Source organism: Schistocerca nitens, chromosome 1 (assembly GCF_023898315.1).
Source record: "Schistocerca nitens isolate TAMUIC-IGC-003100 chromosome 1, iqSchNite1.1, whole genome shotgun sequence".
NCBI lineage: Eukaryota > Metazoa > Arthropoda > Insecta > Orthoptera > Acrididae > Schistocerca > Schistocerca nitens.
Window position 1 is genome coordinate 772,739,875 of NC_064614.1, and position 25,214 is coordinate 772,765,088.

Below are 25,214 nucleotides of genomic sequence, written 5' to 3' on the forward strand. Positions count from 1 at the left end.
GTTCTACAGCCTACCGAAAAGTTAAAAAACATAATAAGAATAGAAACAAACAAGAAAAACAGGCGATAAAACTTTGACATTGCAAAAAACTGTAAAATGGTGGTAAGATGTGGAATTTAAAATATAAAAACACTCCAGTGACAATGCGGATGAAGAAGCAGACAGGCACAATTAAAAAACACGGCGACAGTCTGGTTTCCATTCGCACGAAATAAAAAACACAACTAGTGACAGTACGGCAGCTGTTCGCAACACTGACAGGGTACGCACAACACTGAACACTCACTCATAACAGCACTATACAGGTGACACGGCGGCAGATGGCGGGACGGGGGACGGGGGGGGGGGGGGGAGGAGGAGGACCCGGACCTATGATGGGGAAGCCAATGGAGGGAGTGGACAAAGAAAAGAGGGGGCTGGGTGGCGCGAGAAGGAGTGGGAAAGGCAGTGGAGGGGAGAGCAGAAAGGACTCAAGGGAGCGAAGGGAGGCAGAGAGAGGGTAGGCAGGGAAAAAACAGGGTGAAGGGGGGAAGAGGGAGCCCAGGGAAACGACAAAGGAAAGGAGGGGGAGGTGAGGATTAGAGTTGATAGCAGTGATAAATGGAGGGAGAGAGGTATCATCCGGGAGGGTTTGTATATCTTTTTTTTTCTTTATTGTTATTTTTAAACCTGTTTACAGGCAGGCCAGCAGCAGCATACTACGCCGCTCTTTGACCTCAGAGAAACACAAAAGATACAAATGAAGACATTTAGAGAAAAAAACATGGTGGACATAGAAACGGAGACAAACACTTTTTAAAATACATGGAGCCATTCACGGGCGTAGAGTCCAAGATAAAATTTGGTCAGACACCTGGACACATACATAGACGAAGAGTGTTACACGTGAATTTAGGTGCACAAAACTAATAACACTGAACCACTGCACAAAATGACGGGACACACTGAAACACGAGGCGTTGATCTCCGGCGCGCGAAAGTTCACTAACCATGTATGAGTCCGGGGACCTGCCAAGAAAGGAGGAGGGGGTGGGAGAGGGAGAGGGGAGAGCAGATGCCATGGGCAGGGGAGATAGGGGGAAGGGAGGAAGGGGGAGGGGAAGCCCGGGGGAAGAGGGGTGGAGGAAGGGGAGGGTGGAAAAGGAAAGAGAAGGGAGGGAGGGTGCCTAAAGGAAAGGACACAGGAAGTAGGGGGGGAGGATCAAAGTTGATAGGAGGGGTAGATGGAGGGGAGGAGGACATCATCAGGGAGGGGGATCTGGCGGAAGCCACCTTGGGAGAGGGTAAGGAGGGTGGAGAGATGGAGACCGGATGGGACGTAGAAATACAGGCGAGGCAGCAGGCGGGGGTGGGAGAGGATGGGTGAGACAAGCGGGTGAGGAGGATCGAGTTTGCGGGAGGTGTACAGGATCCATATCCTTTCAAGGAAAAGGAGGAGGTGGGGGAAGGGGATGAGATCATACAGGATCCGCGTGGGGGAGGGAAGACGGATGCGATAGGCCAGGCGGAGAGCATGGCGTTCAAGGATTTGGAGGGATTTATAAAAGGTAGGGGGGTCAGAGATCCAAGCCAGATAGGCGTAACAAAGGATAGGGCGGATGAGGGATTTATGGGAGGATGGTGGAGGGGTCCAGACCCCACGTACGGCCGGAAAGGAGTTTGAGGAGACGGAGTCGGGAGCGTGCCTTGGCTTGGATTGTCCGGAGATGGGGAGTCCAGGAGAGGCGATGGTCGAGGGTGACGCCAAGATACACTCCTGGAAATGGAAAAAAGAACACATTGACACCGGTGTGTCAGATCCACCATACTTGCTCCGGACATTGCGAGAGGGCTGTACAAGCAATGATCACACGCACGGCACAGCGGACACACCAGGAACCGCGGTGTTAGCCGTCGAATGGCGCTAGCTGCGCAGCATTTGTGCACCGCCGCCGTCAGTGTCAGCCAGTTTGCCGTGGCATACGGAGCTCCATCGCAGTCTTTAACACTGGTAGCATGCCGCGACAGCGTGGACGTGAACCGTATGTGCAGTTGACGGACTTTGAGCGAGGGCGTATAGTGGGCATGCGGGAGGCCGGGTGGACGTACCGCCGAATTGCTCAACACGTGGGGCGTGAGGTCTCCACAGTACATCGATGTTGTCGCCAGTGGTCGGCGGAAGGTGCACGTGCCCGTCGACCTGGGACCGCACCGCAGCGACGCACGGATGCACGCCAAGACCGTAGGATCCTACGCAGTGCCGTAGGGGACCGCACCGCCACTTCCCAGCAAATTAGGGACACTGTTGCTCCTGGGGTATCGGCGAGGACCATTCGCAACCGTCTCCATGAAGCTGGGCTACGGTCCCGCACACTATTAGGCCGTCTTCCGCTCACGCCCCTACATCGTGCAGCCCGCCTCCAGTGGTGTCGCGACAGGCGTGAATGGAGGGACGAATGGAGACGTGTCGTCTTCAGCGATGAGAGTCGCTTCTGCCTTGGTGCTAATGATGGTCGTATGCGTGTTTGGCGCCGTGCAGGTGAGCGCCACAATCAGGACTGCATACGACCGAGGCACACAGGGCCAACACCCGGCATCATGGTGTGGGGAGCGATCTCCTACACTGGCCGTACACCACTGGTGATCGTCGAGGGGACACTGAATAGTGCATGGTACATCCAAACCGTCATCGAACCCATCGTTCTACCATTCCTAGACCGGCAAGGGAACTTGCTGTTCCAACAGGACAAGGCACATCCGCATGTATCCCGTGCCACCCAACGTGCTCTAGAAGGTGTAAGTGAACTACCCTGGCCAGCAAGATCTCCGGATCTGTCCCCCATTGAGCATGTTTGGGACTGGATGAAGCGTCGTCTCACGCGGTCTGCACGTCCAGCACGAACGCTGGTCCAACTGAGGCGCCAGGTGGAAATGGCATGGCAAGCCGTTCCACAGGACTACATCCAGCATCTCTACGATCGTCTCCATGGGAGAATAGCAGCCTGCATTGCTGCGAAAGGTGGATATACACTGTACTAGTGCCGACATTGTGCATGCTCTGTTGCCTGTGTCTATGTGCCTGTGGTTCTGTCAGTGTGATCATGTGATGTATCTGACCCCAGGAATGTGTCAATAAAGTTTCCCCTTCCTGGGACAATGAATTCACGGTGTTCTTATTTCAATTTCCAGGAGTGTACTTAAGGGTGGGAGTGAGGGCAATAGGACGGCCATAGATGGTGAGATAGAAATCAAGGAGGCGGAAGGAAGGGGTGGTTTTGCCTGCAATGATCGCCTGGGTTTTGGAGGGATTGACCTTGAGCAACCACTGGTTACACCAAGCGGTGAACCGGTCAAGATGGGATTGGAGAAGGTGTTGGTAGCGCTGCAAGGTGGGGGCAAGGGCAAGGAAGGCGGTGTCATCGGCAAACTGGAGAAGGTGGACGGGGGGTGACGGCGGCGGCATGTCTGCTGTGTACAAAAGGTACAGAAGGGGAGAGAGGACGGAGCCTTGGGGCACACCGGCGGAGGGGAAAAAGGTGTAGGAATCCGTGTTATGGATGGTGACGTAGGAAGGACGGTGGGAGAGAAAGGAGCCGATCAGACGGACGTAGGTAATGGGAAGGGCGAAGGCTTGGAGCTTGAAGAGGAGACCGGAATGCCATATGCAGTCATAAGCACGTTCGAGGTCCAGGGAGAAGAAGATTGCAGAGTGACGGGAATTAAGCTGTACTTTGTATATCGTTGTCAATGCTGTTAAATACACTTGTGACATTGTTACACAGTGCGAGCATACATATTCAAACATCGTAAAACAACATAATCTGAGCCGGCCGCGGTGGTCTAGCGGTTCTAGGCGCTCAGTCCGGAACCGCGGGACTGCTACGGTCGCAGGTTCGAATCCTGCCTCGGGCATGGATGTGTGTGATGTCCTTAGGTTAGTTAGGTTTAAGTAGTTCTAAGTTCTAGGGGAATGATGACCATAGCTGTTAAGTCCCATAGTGCTCAGAGCCATTTGAACATAATCTGTAAGTGCACATGTTCGTTAAACCATCACTAGTCACAAATGCATTAGACCACAGCTGCACACTACCATTTGCAATCTACTAATAACCGTTTTGGTGCGTAAACGGATTACAAATAGTGTTTTGCTATGTATGGAGCGCCATTGCAGTCCAGCGACTGTACTAGGAAGCAAAAAGTATGCCCTTGTTGCGCAATTATGAAGTCTGCTATAAAATCTTATGTGACTTATTCTTAAACCATCGTACATAAACGTGAGAATTACGCATCGAATTACTTACAAATGAATTACTTCACGGACAACTCCGAGCCAGACGTCCTAAGGCGTGCATTCCACTTATCACAAACCACCGCCATTTGCGACTTCAGTGGTGCCAAGCGAGTGCCCATTGGAGGGCAGGGTGGAGGTCTGTTGCGTTTTTCTTAGGGAAGCTTATTCTGCTCTGGTGGCCGTGATGTCCGTGTGTTGGATAGGAGTAGGCCACTTGTGTGCCTGCTACCAACCTGTCTCCATGCTAGACTCGCTGTACCTACACCTGGGATCATGGTCAGGGGTGCGATTGCATATGATAGTAGGAGCACTCTAGTGGTTCCCAAGCACACTGATTGCAAATCTGTACGTCAGTCTGACGATTCGGCCCATTGTGCTGCAATTTATGAACAGCATTCGAGGAAGTGTTTTCTAACAGGATAACGCTCCCCCACATACGGCTGTTGTAACCCAGCATGGTCTACCGTGTGTCGACATGTTATCTTGGCCTGCTCGATCACCAGATCTGTCTCAAAACGAACACATATTGGACATAATTGGTTGACAACTCCAGCACTAAACGTCCCTGATTAACCGACCAAGTAGAACAGGTATGGAACTCCATCCCACAAACTGACAGCCGACACCTGTACAACTCAATGCATACACGTTTGCATGCTTACATTTAACATTCTGATGATTACACCGGTTGTTAATGAACCAGCATTTCGCATTTGTAATGGCTTTTCTCGCGCTTACCTGTGATCTTGCAGTGTTAATCACTTAAATACGTTACTCCGACAAATGTATTTCACAAATCTCATTACATTAATCACTTGTTGGTGTTGCAATTTTTTCCCTCAGTATATACGCAGGGTGTCCGTAGTTAAAGTTTCTGTTTCTTGTAGAAAGAGAATCACTGCTCTAAACGACGCTAAATTTGAACAACATGCTATTGACGCAGGGGTAACGTCATGCAACAAAATGAATGTGTAAATGGGATCAGCGAAAGGTGTCTTCTGCGAATATTGCTTTCTATCGCATTCAGTCCTTTCCACAGCTCCATGTACAGTTTCATGCTAATAACATCAAAACCAGTTACAATTCTTCGAGTGGTGGCTTCGAAAATTGCAAAGTGATGCGACGTTTCTGTGTCACGTTCTGTATACGGATGAAGCGTCGTTAACAAACCACGGGCAAATCGATCTGAGTTACACAACCGGTCGCTTGAAAATCTGCGCTGGCTGAGAGAAGTGAATACACAACGAAAATGGTCTGTCAACACGTGGTTCAGGCTTCTCAAGAATATCATCATTTGTCCCTGTTTTAGTGATGGTGTCCTAAATCCCCATAAGTTCCTAACAGATACGCTGCAGCAATTCTTGGAACATATCCCTCTGCACATAATGCAATATATGTGGTACCAACATATCGGATGTTCTGCCCATGCCGCACAGATGATCTCAGACATCCTTAACTGAACATTTGAAGGTCGTTGGATCGGTGATGCAGGAGACGCCAAATGCTTTGCCTATTCACGTCAGCAAACGACTCTTACAGAACTAAGTGAACAGGGCGAGCGTGGAACATCGCATCCCAAGACGGTATTCGCCATCTGTACGGGCGACTGGGCGCCACAGTCAGCGCCTGCTTTGCCGCCGGTGGAGCTTCACCACGTAATAATATGGGTGTTTGAGCACGGGCCGATATCTGGCTCCTGAGAACCGTACGTGCTATTGATCTGTAAATCACTCCATATGAACTGTTGCAGCTATAAATCTTGAGAGAATTGGTAAGCTCTAAAAAGGTGTACTAATTTTTTTTCAGGCAGTATATGTCCGTGTATCAGGACGCATTCGGTTCATTTATGTGGATGCCAAAGCCTGTTCCCGAAGAGCTGGTTGAGTTGCAGACATTCCGGGTAGTTGGGACATGATGCGACTGAGTTTGCTTCCATATTCACCGGATGTGAAGCTAGCTGGTTGTGTCCTCAATGCTCTAAAGAAGCCGTATTGCTTCTACTTTGGATCCTTCGCGACAGAAAAGCGCTCTGACGAGAACATTGTTCAAAAATGTTCAAATGTTTGGGAAACCTTATGGGACTTAACTGCTAAGGTCATCAGTCCCTAAGCTTACACACTACTTAACCTAAATTATCCTACGGACAAAACATACACACCCATGCCCGAGGGAGGACTCGAACCTCCGCCGGGACGAGTCGCACAGTCCGTAACTGTAGCGCCTTAGACCGGACGAGAACATTCTCATACCTGCCGATCTTGCATTTTTACCTGTCTTGACCACAAACAATGCTGATGTACCGGCAACACATACGTTGCAATCCTATGATACAATTCTAGTATAGCTTTCCGTTTTTTTTATATACTACGTCCGTCCAAAGTAAAGTTCTTGTCATATTGAGTAAATAGCAAATCATGAAATATTTTTAATCCTTTTTTGACGTTCCAGTAATCAAGCTGACAACAGCTCCAACCCAGCATTTGAATATTTTTCCTTTACGATATGCTTTATTACACCATCTAGATTTCAACCTCAAGTCATTTTCAAGTGCTACAAATATCAAAAATCATCGAACTTGTATGGAACACAACTCATCGTTACAATATATCGTGTTTATAAAACCGAAACTGTATAGTGTAACTATGACTTGTGTTCCACATAGGTCACTTGACAATTGAAAATGGCCTAAGGCTGAAATCTATATCTTGTAATAGAGAATATTATTTAGTTAAATGGCGGTTATATCTTTACAGTATTTGAAGGTCCCTTACCAACTGTCGAGTATGTAGAAAAACCGATCGACACCCTGTTGTGAAATGAAGCAAGGTAGTACTTTCTCTGTAATGTCGCTTGAACAGCCAGTCATTTCGTTTTATTTTAAAATACGAAACCTGTTATCCCTTGTAGTAGTTTTTGCTATTTTGAACACTATTTTGAACACTATTTTGAACATTCGTAACAATTTTTGACTAGGCAGCAGCAATAAACTGACTCTCTTAGTGTCTTCTGGCACGTTCTAGCGAAACTCAGTTGGAAGAACTCTGTCCCGCAAGTACCTATATCCATTTCCAGAATGAATTTTTCGTCCTTTAGCAGTGTGTGCACTGATTTGAAATTTCCTGACAGATTAAAACGTTGTGCCGCACAGAGACTCGAACCTGAGACCTTTGCCTTTTGAAGGCAAATGCTCTGCCGGCTGAGCGATTCAAGTACAACTTACGACCCGCCCTCACAGCGAAGGGCACAGGAAAAGGAAAAGGTCCTAGATTCGATTGTGGGTCCGGCACAAAGTTTTAACCTGTCAGGAAGTTATATATATTCTCATTCGATTTTCAGCTCGACACACACTACTGAGTTGTGTGCTTCGGTCCATACAGAGAAACCTTTGGTACGGACTAAACCAAACTTAACTTAGACCTCTTTCAAAAAAAAATGCATAGTGATACACTGCAGATAAATAAATGGATAACCAGATCACAAAATGGTTCAAATGGCTCTGAGCACTATGGGACTCAACTGCTGAGGTCATAAGTCCCCTAGAACTTAGAACTACTTAAACCTAACTAACCTAAGGACAACACACACATCCATGCCCGAGGCAGAATTCGAACCTGCGACCGTAGCGGTCGCGCGGTTCCAGGCTGTAGCGCCAGAACCGCTCGGCCACCAGCGGCCGGCAACCAGATCACATTTTAACGAGTGTGAAACTTAATTTTCTGAAGTTCACAAATCCACAGCGGGCGTGGAGGTGTTCAGCAACAGTCTCTCCACCGACGGTCTCAAGAGAAATACGGCCCTGCAACGAACTTGTCACGAAAGTCAGGTCGTCCGCCACACTTCGCGAACGCATGGCTCCGTACAGAGCCCACGGGAAATCAGTACGTAACAGGAAAGGTACCAAATGAAGACCTTAACTTTGTCGCAGAGAACTTGCATGAAATGCTTTTTTATTCCAGTCTCCTATCACAAATGAATTCTTTAGACGATGACCGGTTTCAGTATGTAATGACCATCCTCAGATCTAAAATATATACATCTAGTGAGCAGTGTGTCTTTTAACATGAAACAGCAATATGTATCACAATATACTGTCATATAACCAGGGAAATGTAAAGGTAAAATATGTTATAACCGCAAATTCACCATAAAAAAGGGTCGGACGTATACTCTTCATATATTCCTTTTAATAATTTTACGTGGGTAACTGCATTTATCTTTTAATGTATCACAATTGGTTTCTATGATAGTCATCAATTTTAATAAGTCTGCTACATGCATGTTATCTAATGTGCTTTTATCAGATTATGTTTTTGCGTAAATGATGACTACATATAAGCAAGCCCACAGTAGCGACATCTAGGGAGGGTGTAGGCAAACAAGTTTCTGGATGCTACTGTACCTCAGTAGCTAGTTGTCAATAATCACTATGTGGACGATGTGGCCTATTCTACAACATATTTTAAATCTATGTGACGATGCTGTGCTGATTATATTTATATGTTTTGACGATACCATTATGGCCGTATCACTTTAGGATATGGTGTAAAAAAGGTAGGTTATACCATATTTTATCTGAACATTTCCCTGGTTGTATGACAGTATATTGTGATAAATATTGCTGTTTTATGTTAAAAGACACACTGCTCACTAGATGTATATATTTATATATTTTAGACCTGAGGATGGTCATCGTCTAAAGAATTCATTTGTGATCAGAGACTGGAATAAAAAAGCATTTTACAGTATTGAATCACTGTTTGTATACGCGATTATGTCGCAGTTGGTGGAACTTGCATGAATTTAAAAGCGCAGCCAAGAATTATTTAACTCGTCTGAAATAGTTACTCGCTGTCCGCCAGAGGCCGCTGCTGGCACTCGTAAGACATGCAGCGTCACGTGCTGAGTGTGGGGTACGCGCCTCGGCCTGTCTTTCTCGTCGGCCTCGCTTCTCCGCGTCTGTTGTCAATAGCTTTCGTCACAGGCTCTCTGATGTCATGCGTATGCTGCCGCTTTCCCCAACGGCGTCAGCGCGAGAGAAGAGCGTACTGCGTTCCGGCCGCATTTCATAATCGGGAACAAGAAAATAGTGTACAGATAAACGCCAACACTCTGTCACAAAACCTGTGTCAAATATAAGACATATCCAACAAGATATTGATTTTTTTCTGTTCCTAACATGCATAAGTGAAGCCGAAAATATTAGCTCATCGTAAGAATATGTTATATTTCATGTAGGTTCTTTTGTGTATCGTTCAAGAACGACCACTTTTAAATTGTAGAGAAAATTATCACATGTATGTAAAAAACTGTACTCTGAGATGTATAGTGTGAAAGTAAATCAGAATTTTAGTAATAATTATGCATAAAACTTTAGTATTGTAGAACGTATAATCTTCAGTTTATCTAATAATTATCATTTTAATCATCAGATGCGCAGCTAAAACAAACTCTGAGAGGTTACTTAAAATAAACTATTATAATGTCGTAGGACTTTGTAAATTAAAAAAGGAAATTCTTTCCTATAATGTTCCTACTGCTGACATAACTAAAACAGCTGTTATGAAATAATCTTTTTAATGAGCAATTTTAGGCAATATATTTGCACTAGAATGCAAGTCAGTATTAGCAATTCAAATGGCTCTGAGCACTATGGGACTTAACTTCTAAGGTCATCAGTCCCCTAGAACTTAGAACTACTTAAACCTAACTAACCTAAGGACATCACACACATCCATGCCCGAGGCAGGATTCGAACCTGCGACCGTAGCGGTCACGCGGTTCCAGACTGTAGCGCCTTTAACCGCTTGGCCACACCGGCCGGCCAGTATTAGCAGATGTAGGTTAAAAAGACAGTCATGCAAAATAATGAGTGTCGTTCATGTAATACCCTGGTGAAACTATAAAATCCGACCTTACTTCTCTTCCGTTAAAAAAAAATTTAACTGATTTCAGAAGAGGAATGACGAGTTACAAACATTGAAAGAAATATGTGTGGATTCTACACATGTCACGATTAATTCTGATATGCTTATCATTTACTTCTCTCACCGGAAACTTAAAACCTAGTGAAGCAAAATTAGCAGCAAGTAATAATGTCGGGCTTATATAGAAGGCGGTCAAATGAAAGCATGTAAAGCATTCATTATTTCAAAAGTGATCGCCATAACTGTTAATGCAATTATCCCACTGTGACACAGATTGTGAGATAGACGGTCAATGTCATCAAGGACAAGTGTTTGCGGTTGCCCACGGAAGCGTGATTGTACTCAGGCGTGGACCTCTTCGTCCAAGCAGACCTACGGCCACGAATGTCTGTTTTCAGGACTGCAGAAATCTGGAAATCCCCCGAGCAGAGATCGGGACTTAATGGCAGCTATGTAAGGGTGGGGCCACATATTCCCACGGTTGTTTCGACTGATCTGCAGAAGTTTCACTGGGAGGCCTTTACACGTCCTTCAGACAGTCCCAATCTTTCGTCATACGACCTCCATATTTTTGAAATCCTAAAGAAATAGCTTCGTGGCCGTGGATTTGCTTCGGACGAGGAGATGCAGGCTTGTACAAAATCACAGTGCTGTAGGCAACCGCAGACATTTTACCTTGAAAACGCTGTGCGTCTTGTCTCACAGGGCGATAAATGTATGAAGAGCTATGACGATTACTTTGTAAATAATAAATAGTTTACTTACTTTTGTTTTCCATCTATCTCGTTTTCATTTAACTGTCACTTCTATAGCATTATACAGGGTGAGGCAGCTAAGTCATAGCACCCCTTGTATCTCCCCAACCGTAATAGATACATAGATGCCGTTTGGACAGTGAATTGCAGTGACAGGGGCTACTTGAATACATCACATTTCATATTTGTGCTATTTTTTATTACAGAGATATGAGGGAATCTTTGGTTTTTTAAATGGAACCCTATGTTAAATTTTCGCGTAACATAATGGGCTTAAAAAGACGGTTTCAAATACGTGTATGTCATAATATTTAGGCGAATAGTTTTTGAGACACAGATATGTTGTCGTATCGTGTTCGTCCTTCGAAGCGACGTTGTACGATGCGACCTTTCCTGTTGACCACTGGGGGACTTAACAGGGAAGGCGCTGTTTTCCTGCTTTTCGATAAGGCCGCAAGGTGACGCACGAGGTAGCTGGAGTAATGAGACATCACATTTCCGCCACAGTTTCTTGGAGCAGACATTTACACCAACGAAGAAGAGTTAGATATTCTTCCAGTGTATGGTGAAAGCAGAAGAAATGCTGTTACAGGAATAAAGCGATATGGCGAGCTGTATCCTGATCGTGAGCGTCCTACGCGCCAGCTTCTTGCACGTATTTGCAAGAAACTACTTGAATCGGGATCAAGGAACGCCATACAGAGGACGAGGCAGAAAACTGCAACTGGCGAGGTACTTGAAGCCCGTTCTAGCGTTGACGCAAACGACCCTACCGTTTCGTCGCGACGTATCGCCTCGGAATGTCGTATAAGTCAGAGAAGCGCTCTACGCATATTGCACCGGCAAAGATTTCACCCGTTTCACCTCTCATTATGTCCGACCCGGTAGCTCAGTGGTCAGCGTGACAGACTGAAATCCTAAGGGCCCGGGTTCGATTCCCGGCTGGGTCGGAGATTTTCTCCGCTCAGGGACTGGGTGTTCTGTTGTCCTAATCATCATCATTTCATCCCCATCGACGCGCAGGTCGCCGAAGTGGCGTCAAATCGAAAGACTTGCACCAGGCGAACGGTCTACCCGACGGGAGGCCCTAGCCACACGACATTTCCATTACCTCTCATTATATCAAGCACTCTCCGGTGCGGATTTCTAACGGCGCTTACAAGATGATCCAACGTATTTTCACCGGATGCTTTTTACTGATGAAGCGATTGGTTGGTTGGTTGGTTGGTTGTTTTCGGGGAAGGAGACCAGACAGCGAGGTCATCGGTCTCATCGGATTAGGGAAGGATGGGGAAGGAATTCGGCCGTGCCCTTTCAGAGGAACCATCCCGGCATTTGCCTGGAGTGATTTAGGGAAATCACGGAAAACCTAAATCAGGATGGCCGGACGCGGGATTGAACCGTCGTCCTCCCGAATGCGAGTCCAGTGTCTAACCACTGCGCCACCTCGCTCGGTGATGAAGCGACTTTCACCAACCACGGTAATGTGAATTTGCATAATATGCATTACTAGTCAATAGAGAACCCTCATTGACTTCGAAAGGGACAGCATGAGCTACCGTGGAGTGTTAACGTGTGGTAAGGCATCGTCGGAAATGTCATTGTGGGGCCGTACGTCATTCCGTGAATACTAAATGGCAATAACTATGCACAGTTCCTCCGAAACGTTCTGCCTATTTTGCTGGAAGAGGTACCACTAACTACGCGTCAGTGCATGTGGTTCCAACATGACGGCTGTCCTGCTCACCCTGCCCGATCTCCTGCTTTGATCCCTCTTGACTATTTTCTGTGGGGAGCAATCAAACATAAAGTGTATGCTCAAATAACAACTACGCCAGAAGATATGATGCAACGTATCAAAATAGTTCAAATGGATCTGAGCACTATGGGACTTAACATCTATGGTCATCAGTCCCCTAGAACTTAGAACTACTTAAACCTAACTAACCTAAGGACACCACACACATCCATGTCCGAGGCAGGATTCGAACCTGCGACCGTAGCAGTCGCGCGGTTCCGGACTGAGCGCCTAGAACCGCGAGACCACCGCGGCCGGCAACGTATCATCGAAGCGTGCACTGATGTCTCACGTGACACCCTCGCAGCCGTTCACAAATTATTCGAACGGCGACTACAAACGTGCATTCCAGCAGAGGGGAAGCATTTTGAGCACATGCTTCAGTAAAGTTTTGTATCATGTATAGTATGTATTTTGCATCTTTGTGTGTATCTGCTTCGTATTGTGAGCAATAGTAAATATTTTCAAACAAAAAACCGAAACAATTGTGACCAATAAGGGCCTCCTCGTTTACATTTGTATTTCTGTTACTTAAAATGTATTAACATCTTGTAGCATTTTAATACTGTATGTTGTCTACTGTTTTGGTATCACAGTTGTCAAATAACTGAATAATATTTGCGCGACATCATCAGTTAATTTTTGCGCAAAATATCGCAGTATGTATTACTATTGTCGGGTAAATGGGTGTGTTTGTGTTAAGGTCTGACTCTCGACGTTTACCATGTACTCTACACAACAGGAAAGGTCGCATTGGAGAATGCCGCTTCGAAGGACGAAAACGGTACGAGAACATATCTGTGTCTCAAAAACTATTAGTCTAAATATTATGATATACATATATGTGAAACCGCCTTTTTAAGCCCATCATGTTACACGAAAATTTAACATAGGGTTCCATTAAAAAAACCAAAGATGACCTCATATCTCTGTAATAAAAATAATGAAAACATGAAATGTGGTGTATTCAAGTAGCCCCTGTCCCTGCAATTCACTGTCCAAACGGCATCTTTGTATCTATTACGGTTGGGGAGATACAAGGGGTGCTATGACTTAGCTGCCTCACCCTGTATAAAGACAAGTCGTTGTTTAACGTTGTTTCCAAGAATATTCAAAAGGACTTGATCGATTCACTTCAAAGTTTAAGGCGTTACTCTGATGAACATTCAGACGGACATATAATAGGGAAATGTAGTTTTCAAAATTATCGACAAGTTATAGACCGATTTACTTCAGATTTTCACACAATACACAATACACGAGTAACAATTCAGAATCACATGGACTACATTTTTTTAAAACGATAATGTGCAGGTTGTCTGTTAAAACTGCGAGAAGAAAAATGCTGTGCTGCAAAAATATGCATCTAAGTTTTGTTTCTTGCTATCACTTTCGACTACGATAGCAAGGCATGTGAGCCATTAGACAAACTGTTTCTCATTTACATATGTATAGACAACAATGTCATTATTTTCGTTTTCCTTCTTGCCAGCGGTTTTACAGAAAACATGTAAGATGTATCTATCGATTATGATTAGAATACTATTACAAAATTCTCCGAAACTTTTTAATGCTACCCATTGGCAGATGCAGAGCTGGAAAGGTCTCTTTCTCATAACATGTATACTAATTGTCCCAACCGGTTTACTCACTCATGTTAAGCGACTTCAGTTCCCAGTGAAGATGTCGTTTGCAATAACAATAAACAAAGGTCAAGGTGAGGGAGAGGAGTAAGGAAGGGGGAGGGGGAGTGGGGAGGTGATAAACTTAGTGGTGGGGGAGGGGATGGGCAGGAAGAGGGGGAAAGAGTTTTAGGATGTATACCCAATTCCTACACACATTTAGCAATTCCGAAACACTGCCGCATTGACCAGTAAATCATTAAGTGAATTTGTATGAAAGGGACAAATAACAGCAATCATATAGTTTTCTTTATATACGTAACAGATGTGTCGTTCAAACAGTGAGCTTTCATGACGTGTCCCAACAAAATTATCTACATGTACACCTACTCTCCGCAAGGCAGCCTTGGTGTGTGGCGAAGGATATTTTGAGTACCGCTGTCGCTTTCGCGTTGGGGTCGCGAAGGGTGTGCAGGGAGAACGAACGCTGGTAAGCCTCTGCGTGAGCTCGAATCTCTAATTTTCCCTTCGTGGTGTTTTCGCGAGATGTGTGCAGGACTTAGCATCAAACTGGATAGCTCTTCTAGGAACTGTTCTTTAACAACAGACCACTCCGTGACGCACAACACCTCTGTTGTAGCGTCTGGCACCGGCATTGGACGAGTATCTCCGTGACCCTGTAACGAAACACGCTGCCGCTCTTGGTTCGGGTCTTCTCTTTTTCCTCTGTGAAGTGGTTCCATTGATGGTTCGGCAATCGTGTAATCATACAATAACGAGTCTTTCCGCCTATGTATGGGCAACACACTCATCCTTAAATATTTCACCATGTCCTTACTTTTCCTCATATTTATAGGACATTGCAATAACATAATGAACAAATTATTATCTACGAAACATCATTACAAATGTATTAGACGTGTTTTATTGTCAATATTTGAACGGTATGTTTCTAAATATGACACAGATAAAGAGAAAAAAGACTATAGAACGACGCACACACTCAGAGCCAGTTCGAGAACATTTTTCCACCCAAGGGACTAATCATTTGGCTCCCCCCTTTTCTCTTGTACGCTTTCGGTTAGTTTTCGCTACTAACTGTGGTATACACTGTATACGAATCTTGCACTGGGCGCCCCCCGCGGCCGTACTAAATTATGATACGTTCTATACAGAAATTTTAGAATTGTCGCGCCTCTTCTCAGGTTGGTGCCCCAAGCGACAGTTTGTGTCGCTGTGGCCTTAAAGCGGCTTTGCATAAATTGCAGCTAAGATTTATAGAATTGCAAGCTGAGAAATAAGCGATGCTTCTCAGAAAAAGGCTTAAAACGCATACAACATGATACAGAGGTACAACGGTGTGCCATCCAGGAGCATCCCACTGACTTCTGGCTGAGCGAAAACTCACCGGCACGTCTTGTGAAGAGACCCACGTAGCGACCAAGGCCATTGCAAGGACCGCAACAGTAGCTGCCGTCTCGGTCCGCATGTTGTCTGCGACTGGCCGGAGACGCGCCGCCACCGCCGTATAAGCACGGACAGCACCCAGCAGCTGACGCGTTTCTGTCCCGGGCTACTTGGAAACGGCGCCAGTTGCAAGTTCTGAGAAGCTGGCATACCATTCTTCTGTGTAGATTAGCTGACCAATTCTTGTATTTCAACAAAATGCGTCTACACTGAATGCGCTAGCGATACGCACATACGCGCTACAGACTGGAACCGCGCGACCGCTACGGTCGCAGGTTCGAATCCTGCCTCGGGCATGGATGTGTGTGATGTCCTTAGGTTAGCTTTAAGTAGTTCTAAGTTCTAGGGGAATGATGACCTCAGAAGTTAAGTCTCATAGTGCTCAGAGCCATTTTTTTTTTTTTATACGCACACATACAGATGGCGGTAGCATCGCGTACACAAGGTATATAAGGGCAGTGCATTGGCGGAGCTGTCATTTGTACTCAGGTGATGTACGTGAAAAATTGTGCCACTTGATTGGCCGCTCGACCCGGAATTTACAGACTTTGAACGCGGAAAGTTAGTTGGTCCTAGGCACATAGGACATTCCATTTCAGAAATCGGTAGGAAATCCAATAATCTGAGATCCACAGTGTCAACAGTGTGCCGCGAATACCACATTTCAGGGATTACCTATCACAACGGACAACGACCTAGAGCCCCAGCGTTTGCGTAGAGGTTCAAAGGCTCTGAGCACTATGGGACTTAACTTCTGAGGTCATCAGTCCCCTAGAACTTAGAACTACTTAAACCTAACTAACCTAACTAACACACATCCATGCCCGAGGCAGGATTCGAACCTGCGACCGTAGCGGTCGCGCGGTTCCAGGCTGTAGCGCCTAGAACCGCTCGGCCATCCCGGCCGGCGTTTGGTATAGATGTCGGTGCTAACAGACAAGCAATATTGCGTGTAACAACAGCAGAAATAAACTTGAGGGGGTACGAAGGATGTATCCGTTGATATAGTGAGGCCAAATTTGTCGTTAATGGTCTGTGGCAGCATACGAATGACCCTAATGGCTTTGCTAACAGCACGACATCGCCTACCACTCGTCTGCTGGACTCGTCACCATATCGGTTGGACGCTGCACGACTGGATCACTGTGGTCTGGTCAGATGATTCCCGATTTCAGTTGATGACAGTTGTAGCTTTCGAGTATGGCGCGAACCCCACGGAGCCTTGGACCCAAGTTGTTAACTAGGCACTGTGCAAGCTCGTGGGGATTGTGTGTGCTGTGTTTACAAGGAATGGATTGGGTTTTCTGGATGTGCGTCCACTTGGAGATCATTTGCCGCCATTCGTGGACGTTATATTCCCAAACAACGACTGAATTTTCATGGGTGACAATGCACCATATCACCGGGCCACTCTTGTTCGCGTTTGCTTCGAAGAACATCCTGAACCATTCGAGCGAATGATTTGGCCACCCAGATCACCCTACATGAAGCACATCGAACATTCATGGGGCATAATCGACATGTCAGTTCGTGCACAAAATTCTGCACTGGCAACCTGTTCGCAATTGTGGACGGTTGTGGAGGCAACATTCCTCAGTGTTTCTACAGGGGACTTCCAATGACTTGTTGAGACCATGTCACCTTGAACTGCTGCACTACGCCGGGAAAGAGAAGGCCCAACACATTATTATAACGTATCAGATGACTTTTGTCACCTCTACGTACGTCTGTTTATTAGTAGCCTCGTTACAAACACGGCCCATTTAGTTCCTTCCGAAATCGATTTTTAGTGAATTCATACTCTAAAGATGATGTAGGATCTGAATGTAAAAGTATTTTTTGACAAAAAGGGGGTAGGTGTAAGTTAATTTAGCGTTAGAAAATCTATCGCAGGTAAAAAAAAACCTAGTTGCAGATTGCAGATCGGTAAATCTATCCAAAGGAGGCACGTGTTTTGGAAAATCGCACATCGCAGAGATCGACCGCTGATGGCTCTTAATTTCCAAGTAATCCGATGAATCGCATGCCACGAAAAGGCTATGTACGGCATTATGGTTCCCTGTCTACAACTCGTTTGTCTAATTGTTAGGCATTGTTGTGTGCTTCCGCTTCGCCAAGCACAAATTGAAGGAATGAAAGAAATGGTTACGGGAGAATATGGGCTTGGCAGCAGAAATGAGAAAGGAGAAAGACTGAGTGATTTCTAAAATAAATTTTAGACGACAGTAGCAAATACTCTGCTCAAAACTCACGAGAGGAGGAGATGGTGTACTTGGAAAAGACCCGGCAACCCGGGAAGGTTACAAATGGATTATATTATGGTCAGTCAAAGATTGCGAAATCAGATACTGCACTGTAAGGCATACCCAACTGCATATATATCAAATCACAATTTAGTAATGACGAAGGGTAAACTGAAGTTGAAGATAATCGTCTGGAAGAAATTGCGTGGAATGAATACTGTAATGATGAGGGGGGGGGGGGGGACGAAACGCGTTTCAAATTCGCTAAAGAGGTAATTTCTACGACGAGGTATAACATACTAGGCAGCTCAGTCGAAGACGAGTGGATACCTAGAAAAAACAACCACAGATGTTGGAAAGACAAATATTGGTAAGAGAAATGTTACACAGGAGAAACCTCGGGTAACAGAGGAAATACATCAATTGATCAACGAAAGAAAGAAGTGCAAAGTTATTCAGGTAAAGACAGGAATACAATGTATATAAATCATTTAGGAATGAAATAAATGAGAAGTGTTGGACAGCCAAGGCGAAACGGCTACTGGTCAGATGTGAAGAAATCGAAACAGAAATGATTTTCGGGATGACTGACTCAGCGCACAGAAAAGTTCAAACAATCATTGGTGAAATTAAAAGTGATGGTGGTAACATTAAGAGTGCAATGGGAGTGCCACTGTGAAACGTAGAGACAGCAGATGGGCTGAAAGAGTTCACTGAAGGCCTCTATATGAGAGGACGTGCCTCATGGTGGGAAAGAAGAAGACATTGGAGTCGATATGGATGACATAGGAGATCCAGAATTGGAATCAAATTTAAAAGAGGTCTGAGATCAAATAAGGCAGATGGGACAGGTAACATTCAGTCGGAATTTCTAAAATCGGCCAAACGACTATTCAGTTTGGTGTGTACAATATATGACTCTGGCCATGTTCCATCCGACTTTCGGGAAATCATCCACACAATTCAGAAGACAGCATGGACAGATAAGTGCGAGAAGTATCACTCAATCGACTTAAAAGCTCATGTATCCAAGATGCTGACAAGAATAATATACAGAAGAATGGAGAAAAATATTGAGAATCTCTTTGATGATGCTGAGTTTGGCTTTACGGAAGGTCTAAGCAACAGAGAGGCAGTTCTGACGTTACGCGTGATAATGGGACCAACACTGAAGAAAAATCAAGATACGCTCAATAGGATTTGTGGACCTGGAAACAGCGTTCGACAATTTGAAATGGTGCAAGATGTTCGAAATTCTGAGAAAAATAGAAGAAAGCTATAGGGAAAGACGAGTAATACGGAATACGTAAAAGAATAAAGAGGGGTCAGTAAGACTGGAAGACAAAGAACGAAGTGCTCGGATTGAAAAGGACGTAAGACAAAAATGCTATCTTTCGCCCCTGCTGTTGAATTTATGCACCGAAGAAATAAAACAAAGGTTCAAGAGTGGCATTAAAATACATAGTGAGAGCACATCAATGATAAGATTTCCTGATGACGTTTCTATCCTCATTGAAGATGAGGAGGAACTAAAGATTCTGGTGAATGGCATCAACGGTCTAAGAAACAAATGTAGGGACTGAGATTAAACAGGAAAATAACCAGAGCTGTGAGAAGTAGCAGAAATGAGAGAGCGAACAACTTAAAATCAAAATGGGTGATCACGAACTAGACAACGTTAAGGAGTTCTCTATCTTCAATGCAAAACAGCACTTATGGATGAAGCAAGAAAGACGTAACAAGCAGACTATGACAGGCAAAGGAGGCATTGGTGAGCAAAAGAAATCTACTGGTATCAAACATCGATTTCATTTTGAGAAAGAAATTTCTGAGTATGTACGTTTGGAGCACAGCATTATGAACAGTGGAAAACCGGAACAGGAGAGAATTGAAGCGTTTGAGGTCTGATGCTACAGGAGAATGCTGAAAATTAGATGGATTGATAGGTTAAGAAATGAGAAAGAAACAGCGAGGAACGTATGGAGACCAGTGAAAAGAAGAAGGAACAGGATGATAGGATGTATGTTAAGACATCAGGGAATAACCTCCATGCTATGAGGTGGGAACTATAAAGGGTAAGAACTGTAGGGGAAGACAATTACTGGAAAACATCCAGCAAATAATTGAGTATGTAGGACGCAAGATGAACAGGTTAGCACATACCTCACTTCATCCAAACCAGGACACACAAATGTTTTGTTTTTTTTTTTCCCCCTTGCTCCAGCCTCAGATCCCCAAGCTGTTGAAGCTGAAGAAAACGATTTTTGGACAACTTAATTCGTTAACGAGAAATTACAGAAAGTGTGCAAGGCATCTTGAGATTCATAGCGCCTGACAGACAGCATGCTGATTCTTGACAACATACTAAGGATATGCGACCACCGTTATCGTTTTAGTAAGAGATTGAAGAGTTAAATAAACAAATGCATTACAAAAAATTCATATGCATTTTTACAAAAAAAAATAGTTTTTCTGCTGATAAAAGCTCGACGTAAGATAAAGTCTGTGGCGTATTCGCGTGACCGATCTGTCGCTCTGACGACAGCTAGAGTGCAGCTCTTCTGGCCGCTGTGCCACTAGGCGGGGAAGAGCTGGTGAGCTCCTCATCCCGGCCACCTCGTACCCCCAGGAAACGTCCTCGGTGTAAATTTTGACAGGAGGCTGTGAGAAGTCGGGGCCGTTCTGGAGAGATTGTAACGAGGAAAAATCCCCTCCCCGCCCCCACCCACAGTCGAACCCAGGGCCGCAGACCAGTGCTCTACCCGATAAATAAACACGGCCACTTTTTCTGCTAGTGTTTACACTAATACTGGATGAAAACAAGAAAAAAGTCAAAAAATTATTTACAAATTTCAAATTTCCATGAGTATGTCTCAACTTTTTGTTCTTTGTTAAAAAATGTAACTGTTATATAACAAACCTTAACTGTGGCGTTAAATATTGACCAGTAGTAAAGTAGCAGACTGTAGATACAAAGCTCTCGAGTTAGATTCCCTAATTTTTATTTGTCACTAGCTGTACCCGGCCACGCTTTGCTGTGGATCAGCCGGCCGAAGTGGCCGCGCGGTTCTGGCGCTGCAGTCTGGAACCGCGAGACCGCTACGGTCGCAGGTTCGAATCCTGCCTCGGGCATGGATGTGTGTGATGTCCTTAGGTTGGTTAGGTTTAACTAGTTCTAAGTTCTAGGGGACTAATGACCTCAGCAGTTGAGTCCCATAGTGCTCAGAGAAAGCCCACGTTCCTAATATGTGTGGGAGTTGGATAGGCACCCCAATCTCCTTCTCTCCCGTGTCTCTATCCATCTCCCCATCCCCCTTTCTTTGTTCGTCCCCTCCTCCTCTTGCTTCTCCCTGTCCATCAACTCCTCCCTCTCTCTCTCTCTCTCTCTCTCTCTCTCTCTCTCTCTCTCTGTCCATCTTCTCTTCCTCTATATCTCCCCATCTCCTCCTCTGTCCATCTCTTCCTTTCCATGCTCTATGTCCAATTACTCACACCCCTCCGTCCTCTTCCCCCCTCTCTCCGACCTTGAGACTTGTTTATTGTTATTACAAATTCATACTCTTCAGTGTCATTGTAATTATAGACCAATAAGTCAATAATACAACTTTCCTGTTTGCTGACATCGTTTCACCATTGTATATTATATAAATATTAAAAAGTTAATAGCCTATATCTGACTAAAAGTTTGTTACAGTAACGTGTAAAAATGTGAGGTAAATCGGAAAGGTACAGTCGTGGACAAAACGAGTGAGACCCCTCGACTTTTCGTTATGCTGATCCGCACAGCCTTAAAGTCTTCTACACATAACCGGCAAGGCGACGAAGTGCTACCAACATACTATGCACAGGCGCGAAAAAGAAAAACTATCCGAACTTTGTCAGTTTTCAATCATGTATAAGACTATATTAATGCTGATTTGTGTTTTAAACACAACACGTAAATATAAGATATAAATGAAAGAAGAAACGCTAATTAGTATGAACTGTACTAATGAAAATGAATTTCACCTTATCGAGATAACTGTTTTAGTAAGACAAAGTACCCCAGATCGTTACGAATTAGCAAAATATTATGCGCATTCGGCCGCCAAACGGTCTGTGTCAACGTTCAGACCAGTCATACTGGATTACCGTTGCTGAAGTTTGTCGTCCATCCTAGGACTGAAGCCAACACTCTGTTTTACATAAAGAATATAACCTTTAAAATTTATGTAGCAGCACAGAATATTAATACACAGTGTATAAATCAGGAGCCTAATCCCACTGCCTTTTTTTTATTCTCACGGATGAAATGGAGACAGCAAATAACAAGAGAAATAACAAAACTCTCAGAATCAATATCGAGAATTCAAGTGTCCAATGGATTCAAAAGTTTGCTATAATAGCGAATAATTGCTTTTACTGACTCCTTCATGCCTACGTTTTCTCAGTCAGACGATGTTTGAAACTAGGACTAACAAGGTAAAACAATTTTCCACAAATTGGCAAATTGGAAGTCGAAGAATAAGTTACATAAATTACGATGACAACAAACGTTTTTCAAGTAGACTGATCACTGTAGGCATCCAACGCTTTTATTGTGTGTTTCTTGCACAGTATGTAAACTGGCAACGCCACCAACACACAATACCACTAAGCTATGTGCCAACTGTAGCAAAACAGAGCATCCTCGTTGTCCATGTGATGCATAAGACGACTAATTCGCAACATAAATGTCAATGTAAGCAGCAGTCTCTGTTGGAACGTGCTTCCTGGACCAAATATAATACATTTCCTACGTCTTCAGTGCGAATCATGTAGCAAAATAAAAATATCGAGTGAATTTACTAACATAATGATGAACCACTCAAGAACGTAAATCGATGGTCACATAGTTGTCAAACGTATTCTGCGCTGTTGCCATTCCCCATTAGACGAGCAGCAGGAAGAAAACGTTCGCTCGGCTGATGTGCTGAGATAGCACTAGCGAAGCTCGCGCTTCGAAGATGCCACAGCATCGTCTGCCACCACTTCGTGGGAAACGAAATACCTCAAGTATAAGCCAATGTGTTGTATTCGCATATCAGTGACTATGACTTGGCGCTAAAGTATGGTTATGGGTTGTACGTATGTTCAGATTGCGAATCTAACATCATAAATAAAGACGAGGGGAAATGAATTAGGCGTCCTTCCTCTTCCCTAACATCAAATATATTTTATTTATTCTATCCTAAATGAACTGCGCAGAAAATCATTCACCAGAAGGGAATACCTTTTCAGCAACACCAGACGATATTAACAGCTTGCCGACGCGGGTTAGCCGTGCGTTCAACGGCGTCATATCGCGGACCGCCCGGCTACTTGCGCCGTCAATTCGAATCCTTCCCCGTTCATGGATGTGTGTTATGTTAGGTAGGTTTAAGTAGTCTAGGGGACAGATGACCTAAGCAGTTTAGTCGCATAGTTATTAGAGCCATTTTTTGACCTTGCGCGTAAATTTTCTTTACATAAACGGCCGTATCTTTAGATTGCGTTGACATAGAAGCTCACTTTTTACACCAACAAGGGACCGTATAACGCAGGAAGTGCGATATATTTCCGCTTATTATGTCTACCCGTACTCTAGGTAAACGGGTTTCAAGGGTTGGGTAGACAGATAGACGTTCAGGAAAGTGAGACTAGTAGGGTTTCAATTTTACCGATTTAGGTGACGAAATCCCAACAACGAAAATAGCTACGACACTTACTGAAGATGAGGGCCGCATAAATAATTCCCCGTATTCTTTATTCGAAATGCTCTAGTTGCAGTCGATACATCAGCATATTAATTGTAGCTACGCTTTCGATCCTAATCGTGTTTACAGGAATGCAAATAAAATCCATTTGCCTACACACGTGGTAATTCAGATTCCTGTATTAATGCCATCGCGTTTTAGAAGTACGAGAATTCCAAACATTGTAGAATACGTTTGGCAGCTATGTAGCCGTTTATTTCCTGGGGTGGTGCAGAATTATCCTACTAAATTTACTCGCTAATAACAGTATTTTGTTATTTCGATAAACATCCCGCATGATTGTGACATCAAAGGTGACATGAAGGTAGAAAACTCATGTTTTTGAGTCCAGAAAACTCTACGCAACAGAAACTGCAGAACAATTTGCCATTTTCATTGCGAACTTGCCGGCTTCTTCATGTCTGGGGTAATAATAGAGGGCTGTTTACCCGGGCTGTCTGCTAGCGTAGTGAAAGGTGTTTGCTACTGCAAGGGAGGTATGGTTTGTTTTCGGTTCTAATCTCGATGGAGGCAGACTATCAGTAAAGCAATTTTAAGAAATTCTCGCGTCCCCAATACGTTTTATTGATACCTTTATTCTGTACCGGCGCCCTGTGGATGTTAATATGAAACTCTCGTAGAATTTCATAATTGTTACTGCCTACTTTTTCCGCTTCTGTCAATAATTGAAATGACTTAAGTGTGAAACTGAATTATTTTTAACTGAATTTCGTTATGAATCTTCACGCACTGCTAAATTTGCACACTTTCATGGTAGGTCAGCAACGGTAATCCAGTATGACTGGTCTGAACATTGACACAGACCGTTTGGCGGCCGAAGGCGCATAATATTTTGCTAATTCGTAACGATCTGGGGTACTTTGTCTTACTAAAACAGTACGTTATCTCGATAAGGTGAAATTCATTTTCATTAGTACAGTTCATGCTAATTAGCGTTTCTTCTTTCATTTATATCTTACATTTACGTGTTGTGTTTAACACACAAATCAGCATTAATATAGTCTTACACATGACTGAAAACAGTCTGACAAAGTTCGGATAGTTTTTCTTTTTCGCGCCTGTGCATAGTATGTTGGTAGCACTTCGTCGCCTTGCCTGTTATGTTGTGTAGCAGACTTTAAGGCTGTGCGGATCAGCATAACGAAAAGGCGAGATGTCTCGCTCGTTTTGTTCACGGCTGTACATCTTGACATTTTTTACAACAATTTTTTGCCTTTAAATGTTACATGTATATATTTAGAATTTATATGTATTAAAAATAAACATATATTCAAGAATTAGGTACCTAAAAACACGCCTGTATTAGAATTCAACGTTGTGACCATACTTCAAAGAAATCTATAGAAATTAACGGAGATTTG

The 25,214-nt window shown here is 44.3% G+C and overlaps 1 protein-coding gene across 2 annotated transcripts in view; it reads right to left on the reverse strand.

The window, feature by feature from the left end:
• Window positions 1-15,866, reverse strand: part of LOC126261577 (inter-alpha-trypsin inhibitor heavy chain H4-like) — a 148,699-nt gene extending 132,833 nt beyond the window's left edge. For both annotated transcript variants that reach the window (XM_049958553.1, XM_049958552.1), the window contains exon 1: window positions 15,778-15,866. In XM_049958553.1, the coding sequence (XP_049814510.1) occupies window positions 15,778-15,858 (81 nt within the window). In that variant the 5' untranslated portion in view covers window positions 15,859-15,866. The remainder of the gene's footprint in view (window positions 1-15,777) is intronic.
• Window positions 15,867-25,214: the final 9,348 nt, after the last annotated feature.